This window comes from Musa acuminata, chromosome BXJ2-10 (assembly GCF_036884655.1).
Source record: "Musa acuminata AAA Group cultivar baxijiao chromosome BXJ2-10, Cavendish_Baxijiao_AAA, whole genome shotgun sequence".
Lineage (NCBI taxonomy): Eukaryota > Viridiplantae > Streptophyta > Magnoliopsida > Zingiberales > Musaceae > Musa > Musa acuminata.
The window spans coordinates 30037946-30045563 of record NC_088347.1 but is presented as its reverse complement, the minus strand read 5'-3'; the positions used below and the strand labels follow the sequence as shown (position 1 = coordinate 30045563).

At 41.3% G+C, this 7618-nt stretch overlaps 1 protein-coding gene across 1 annotated transcript; it reads left to right on the top strand.

Annotated features, from left to right (window-relative positions):
• Window positions 1-2799: 2799 nt before the first annotated feature.
• On the top strand, window positions 2800-7618 carry LOC135625044 (uncharacterized). The gene is made up of 2 exons (XM_065129289.1): window positions 2800-3066; window positions 5033-7618. The coding sequence occupies exon 2, from the start codon at window positions 5422-5424 to the stop codon at window positions 7369-7371; it is 1950 nt and encodes a 649-aa protein (XP_064985361.1). The 5' UTR covers window positions 2800-3066; window positions 5033-5421; the 3' UTR covers window positions 7372-7618.

Sequence of the window (7618 nt, the reverse complement as noted above, 5' to 3'; positions counted from 1 at the left end):
ATCCAATTCATTGGACATGTCTATCCTTAGTTACCATATATCTATAGTCGCTTGTCCATTTAATATCCTATAGATCATATACCGGACATGGTGTTGTCAAACCCATACAGTTTCTAATCGAGTCTCGTTCTAACTGGATTCTCCCGGAGAATTCTTTCTCCTTTAATCTGAATGACCCTAGCCAGGGATTTGTCTAAGAAAAAATACATAGGATATTCCTCTCATGACATTGAGAGAGGATGATCCTCTATCGATACTGAATATCCCTCATAAGATTAGTTGTCACTCCCGATGACCGATTGTGCTAGACTTAGAACTTTCAGACCTATAAGTATGGTGTCAAAGAGTGAAGTACTCATACATGACATCTTAGGCATCTCAAGTCTAAGGATCATATATACTATTGTGACGATGGAATCGTTGTTTGATAATAAGGCACCATCCAACATTCCGTGAGATGATCGATCAACGAACTTATTTTCCAATGAGCACCTATATTATATCCCTAGTATCCCCACACGAACAACTATGAGATTAGTTGTCTCCATTATATATATATATATATATATATATATATATATATATATATATATATATATACAATATACTAATCTATCCGGTTATCTCGATGTCCCTTTCGAATAACCTATGATCGGGATTATTGAGGTATGTGTTTAAAGATGAATCGGTCTCATTATTGTGATATCATCACGATCTGATTCTCGTTGCACAAGTGATAGGAAGGGATAAGTGATAGGGAGAGCATCGTCAAATAGTAGTCGTCCAACACGTAGCTTCCACGTAGTGTCTATGGTGAAAGGAGAAGACAAAGATCACACTTCACTTGTCTACCCACGTGAACAAGGGTCCAAGACAAATAATTATAGATTGTCGCCCTTCTCACTTGCGTGGATAAAAGGCCAAGGGGACGTTAGAGGCAATTAGATATTGTCTCCCAATAGAATATTTCATAAAATATTTCATCTCTTTAGGATTAGATATAAAAGCTAATATTCAATACAATCAAAGGGAAGATTACTTTTCGACTACTTAAGTCCACGTTCACCTACTTCCAGTTAGGTGTCAAAAGTGTCAAATTGAAAAACTTCACTCTTTGTGTAAGAGATGATTACTTTTCGTCTCTTTGTGTAAGTGATACATCGGGAGCTCGACGTTTTTACCTCGAAGACATCTTAGATAATTCTGTCTATATAGTTTGAACCACGTCAGATTGACTAAGACATCAATAATTTTTTTTATAACAAATGAATATAAGAAAATAAAATTAATATGATTCGATCATATTAACAATATGGAATATGGAATCTGCAATTGAGCATGAGCATCTTAGGTTAACCTTGTTTGAAGTGCTGCTTATGAGAGTTCTTTAGAGCTGCTGTTGCTACACATTGAACTGCAGTTGCTTATGGGTTTCCTCACTCAGTGTCATGCTTAGATATCTAGATTTCATCTTTTTCATGAAATTAAGACACTCTTTCTCTGTTGTGGCCACTTGTTATGATCATATTGTCTCTCAAACATGTGCACTCTTCTTTTCAACTTAATCTGCCCTCAACAAATCATATCAATCCTTTTTGCATCAGCAAATATGTAAGTCATATCAATGCTATCAAAAAGTCAAGCAGAAGTTAGCTTATCACACTTGATCCCTTAACTTCAATTAAATTAGGTATTGCATTGATTGTGAGTTCCAACAGCACAAGGAAATATGTGTGATCATTCAGAGTGACATCACTAAACAAAATGGAGTAGATGATGATTAAGATTTCAGCTTTATAAAGAAAACATTATTATACACAATGTGAGGAGAATGGCCTGTACATGATTCCAAAGGCCAAAACAGAGGAAGGTTGGTGCCAACCAAGAGTTGAATCATCCATAATAAAAGATCAAAGAACAAATAAAGTCTTTTGTTGCTTTCCATGTTCAATGACAGGAATCCACCTTACTAAGAACTTAATAATACAAAGTCAGATCAATGATTTCTTTGATCTTATCACTGTGATGCAAAAATATGACAATGATTGCATGCATCTCACAGTATTCTACAAACTTTCTTTGCCAAGTTGATGAGTTATTTGCATATGATATCTCAGAATCATTGCAGATTGTACAGATCAGTGTAGTTTTCTATGCTTTCAATAGTGTTTGCATGCATCAAATCTAGGAATCCTCCTGTCAAACTTTTTGTTGATCCACCTTAGTACACATGCCACATTCATACAAGAAGCAAAGTTTGGTGTCTCATTCTCTTTCATCATGTATTCTTTATTGCTTCAATCAATTCATGGTGTGCTTTCCACCTCCATCTCCTTTCCGATTTCAACCTTCATTTCTTCTATGTTTTGTATGTGATCAACTCATAAGATTTATATGAATGCCTTCCACATTCTTTCCCTTTCCCCTTTCTTGTCATTAACATATTATTCTCCACCACTTTGATCTCATTATCAGTTCTATACCTTCTGATACCACACAAAGTTAGTAGTTTTACTCTGATAATTGCATTTATGCTTCTCAGTTTGAGGAAAGAAATTGATGGGGTCACTTGAAAGATTTACTCGGATGATTAATGCTCTTCGATTTTATTATTGATATCGACAATTAATGTTAGTGAAGAGAGAGAGAGAAGAATTCACCCTTTGGTTTTTGTTTTTTTGTTTTTACTTCCTGGGTGATGATTTGTTTCATGGTTATGGCCAGTGTGTTGGGTTTTAGCCGCCGCCAGCCGCCAGCCGCGAGCCGCCAGCCGCGTTCGTGTCGGGTCACCGTCCCGGTGGACCGCGTCGCAGGTCGAAGCGGCACGATCCCCTCCATTACTGGAAAGGCGTCAAAATTGGCTAAATCACTGGACGGTGAAGTAATGGAGAGGGCAACGGCGGCGTTCGCCATCGCCATTTCTCGCTTCTTGCGCCACTCGCGTCGAACTTTGCACGCCCCCTTCCCTTCGTCTCCTCTCGGCATCCTTTCCCACCCTCCGCGCGCGCCATTGAGAGGGAGAAGGAGAGTGGAAAAGCTGAGACCTTTCTGCGTTTCTCTCTTCAGGTCCGCCCTTTCTCTCTTCCCCCTTCACCCGTCTTGTTCTTTTCTGTTTCCTCTTCGTTTCTTTGTGATATCCTGCAAGTCGTCGCCAAGATTAGGGTTCTTTTCGTAGTCTGCGGGTGTGGTCTGACTAATTTATGATGGGGTTCGATTGGAGCTTCTAGAATCGTGTGGATGTTGAAGATGCGTTGCGATTCTTTCCTTGTCAGTCACCAAAGAGAGCGCTTTCTTGGAATAGCATCTTAAGGTTTTTAGATGTGCCGCTACAAGTTATAGATTGTGGTTGGGTTGTACACGATGGATGTTTTCAGTGAGAGGAAGTTTATCCATCTGCGTCAGGGTCGAGATCAGTGAAACCCTTGGATCCTGAAAGCATATTTCTGTTTCCCCTTGTCTTCTTTCTAGACCATAGTAGAGCGTCTGGATACTCCTTTTCATGATCGCATGCGTGCCTTGTGTAGCTCATTATTATGTACTTGAATATCTAAAAGTGGATTCACGGTTTGATTCATAATAGTGTGCATCTATTCGATAGCATCGATTGGAGTTCTCCTGTGAAGCCTTTTTTTTCCTTCCCTTTGATAGATAGAACACCTGAAGTTTAAATTACTTCCTATTCTGAACAAATTCAGGGAATTTTTATCAAAAAATTACTTCTGGTAAGTGTAAGACAAATCCTAAAACTCTACACCTCATGAGTTTTAATTTTATTAACTTCTTTTCTTTATAAGATGTTTAATTTTGGGTTAAGACCCTCACACCTTTGCACTAGAAACAAAAAAATATGTGGACTTGATAGATGCTAAAGAGAACTGAGATTCATAGTCATGCCTACTCTGCATTTGTATCCTCAGCCGAATAACAGGAAATGATAGTATACTTTTGTAGCTTCACCTTTAAACATTAAACAGATATCGATTTTTTTAATTTATTCTGATCGTAGTTAGGATGAAGTTAATAAATTATCTTTTTCTGATTCACTTGTAATTATATTTATGATAGTCATCATGGTTTGTTTGTACATGTTCAACCTAAATCTTCTTATGCATATTAGCAATATGGAAAATTTTTTGACTTAAGTTCGAGGACTCTCTACATGGATTATTTGCTTCTCATACCTAAACTCTTAAGAAAATTTAGAGCTTTAGTAGTATGCCTGATGGGTCATTTAGTAATTTTGTTATCTTAAGATCTTCTGTTGAATGGCCATTTCTCATGTGATTTGACTGGATGATTATTCGTATTGGAATTGGTTTGTGTTCCATGTAAACACCCAACTTGGTGTGATGTTTTAAGAATTCTTTAATCAAAATACAGATGACTGGAACTCTTCATATGTTGCAAAACTGCTGTGTGCTTCTTTAAGGGTAAACATGATAACTATCACTTGGAATTCTGCAAGCATATTTAAAGAGAATTTGTTTCGGCAAAGAATGTTTTATGGCTCTGTAAAGAGCAATTTAGACAACAATCATTAGTTTGATGACTGGGTTATCTGTTGCTTTCGAAAATTTAATCACTTTGATTTTATCATAAAATAATACGGCACTTCTTTTCCTATGTTTTTTTCTAATGGTAGGGAGGATAAATATCTACACTTGTTGCTGTATTTTTTGCTAGTAGACTTGTATGGTTTTAGAAAAAACTGAAGATTAAGTGGGTAAATGGTTGAATTTTCTATGCAATATAGATCATGACTAAAACTTCTATGTTTGATACTTGATGATGCTTTAGAATTGCAAGTGTCAATAAAGTTATCAATTTCTCAGTTCTGATTGCCAGAATCTGCAAACATATGCAAGAGTACTTTTAGCTTGCAGATTTGGCAACTCAATAACTGATGAGTGCACCATCTAATGTCATATACTTTAGTCATCAATATTATATCCATGATGTTCCATAAGTATTAGTCTTTTTCCCCCCCTATGCTGGCTTAATGGAGCTCCCTCAATTCTTTCTTATCATGCAGCCTTAAATGTGCTCCAAAATATTACTCCTCTCAGGCTGCCATCATAACAAGAGAAACTAATATGATTTTTTGGCATAAAGTAAATTCTATTAGACATGCCAAGGTTTGCTGTTGGTGGATGCTGCAAAGTCTGATTGCCCTCTACTCATAAATTTTCTTTGAGATCAACTAATAAGTAATGGACAGAGCAGACACTTCAGAGTTTGTCACTGGTGGAGGTTGCAAATTGACATTCCATGCATATTTTCATTTCACATACTCTATCATCCTTAAAGCCAAACCTCTAGAAATGAGTTACTGAATATAGAGCTGGAAGTCCTCTGCCTTCTGGTCTTCCTTCTGCAGCCTCTTTCTCACCAAAACTCAGTTTTCTTTTCATTTTGCCATTGATGGGTATGATGGATTTCGACATGACAGATCCATCAAAAGGAAAGCAACATTTTATGAGTCTCTTAGTGACTGAAGCAGGGGACTTCTTAAGATCTGGCACAAGCTCCATCCTGGGTCACACAATATTGTGTCTCAACCACTCAAGCTATGAAACCAGCAGAACTGGTGGAACAGTATGTTCTCAGAACAATCATGAGCTTTCTGCTGTGGATGATGGTTGTCGTTTGGTTCTTGGTTTGGGTCCAAGTCCAACTTCTTATACTTCAGGATGTTGCATTGCTGACGGAACAAGCAAAACAAGAGAACCTGCCACTTCCACCAACCAAAGTTGGAGCCTGGAAACCGATAATGGCATGTTAGAACTGGGACTTTCAAGAGGAAATGTGGAATCAATGGTCAATGCAGGGGGCATAGTAACTTCCTCTTCTAAGTCCAAGCAAACATCCATGGAAAAGCATCACATGATTCCAATTGTTGACGAGAGCTCAAAATCAGGCAAGAGAAACTCGGGCGGGTACATGCCAGCTCTCCTATTTGCCCCAAGGCTGACGAGTTCTGGTGGTATGGGAGATGTTCCAGGGACATTTAATCGATCAGATATTGGAGCTGATGCATCCACTGATAATGATCGTCTTCAACATAAGCTTCACCAGAGTACCACTGGTCACTCCTCTGCTGCTGACTCATCAGCTGGTGTTCCTCAAAGAACTCATCATCATCATCGTCGTCCTAAGAAATGCATGTTCAAGGGCTGTTCAAAAGGTGCAAGGGGGGCATCTGGTCTCTGCATTGGCCATGGAGGTGGGCAACGGTGCCAGAGACCTCGGTGCAACAAGGGTGCCGAGAGCAGGACAGCTTTCTGCAAAGCTCATGGAGGAGGCAGGAGATGCCAAATGCTTGGATGCACCAAGAGTGTAGAGGGTAAGACAGATTTCTGTATTGCTCATGGAGGTGGGTGCCGGTGCACTCATCCAGGATGCACCAAAGCCGCACGAGGGAAGTCCAGTTTGTGCATCGGCCATGGAGGGGGGAAAAGGTGCACCGTAGAGGGTTGCATCCGAAGCGCCGAGGGCCAGCCAGGGCTATGCATCTCCCACGGTGGAGGGCGTAGGTGTCAGTATCCTGATTGCCGGAAAGGTGCACAGGGGAGTACCAAGAACTGCAAAGCTCACGGTGGTGGACGACGATGCATGTTTCAGGGTTGTACTAAAGGAGCCGAGGGAAGCACACCCCTGTGCAAGGGGCATGGTGGTGGTAAGCGATGCCTTTTCAAAGGTGGTGGTGTATGCCCAAAGAGTGTCCATGGTGGCACACGATTCTGCGTGGCTCATGGAGGTGGTAAGAGGTGTTCTTTTGCCGGATGTACAAAGAGCGCCCGTGGCCGCACCGATTGCTGTGTGCTGCACGGTGGAGGGAAGCGATGCCACTTCCAGGGATGCAACAAGAGTGCGCAGGGGAGGACCGATTTCTGCAAAGCACACGGTGGCGGGAAACGGTGTGCGTGGGCCTCGGGGTGCGACAAGTTTGCAAGGGGGAGGAGTGGACTCTGTGCAGCTCATGGTACTATGATGGCCGCTCAGCAGGAGCGCCAGGCTGGGGAGACCTTGGGATTGATCGGTGCGGGCCTCTTCCAAGGGCTTGTTTCCTCATACGTCATAGTCGGAAGTAGCTCTGTTTCGGAGAGCGTCGAGTCGCATTCCAACTCTGGAGGACAGCAGCAGCTTCACATTCCGCCGCAGGTTCTGGTTCCCTTGTCAATGAAGTCTCCGGCGTCGTCCTCAGTATCAATTGGTTTCGGTGGAGGTGGCGGTGGCGATGGCGGTGGCGGCAACAGCCAGGAGAAGAAGAGCTGCGGATTTGTGGTGCCGGAAGGGAGGGTGCACGGTGGGAGCTTGCTGTCTCTTCTTGGTGGGAGCTTCAAGAATGCTTTGGATGCCGGGCTGGTTTGATGTCATCGCTGGTAGTTTCCCCCGCTGCATAATAAATACTGGTGTTGGATACGTTTAGCGTGTGATGCATTGCATGAAGGAGTTGCTTCTTGTTTTCTGTTCTTGCTCTGCCGCTTGGGCTGGGAGTTGTGTTAGTGTCAAGAAGAAGATGATCACTGTGTCAGTTATTAGGTCCTATCAAGATTGAGGATGCTATTTGTTGTTGGTTTTCCGTGTTTATATATACGTATATGGTTCGATGAGCGTA

Coding starts and splice junctions, on each gene's coding strand:
- LOC135625044 (XM_065129289.1), top strand. CDS start 5,422: ATGGGTATGATGGATTTCGACATGACAGATCCATCAAAAGGAAAGCAA.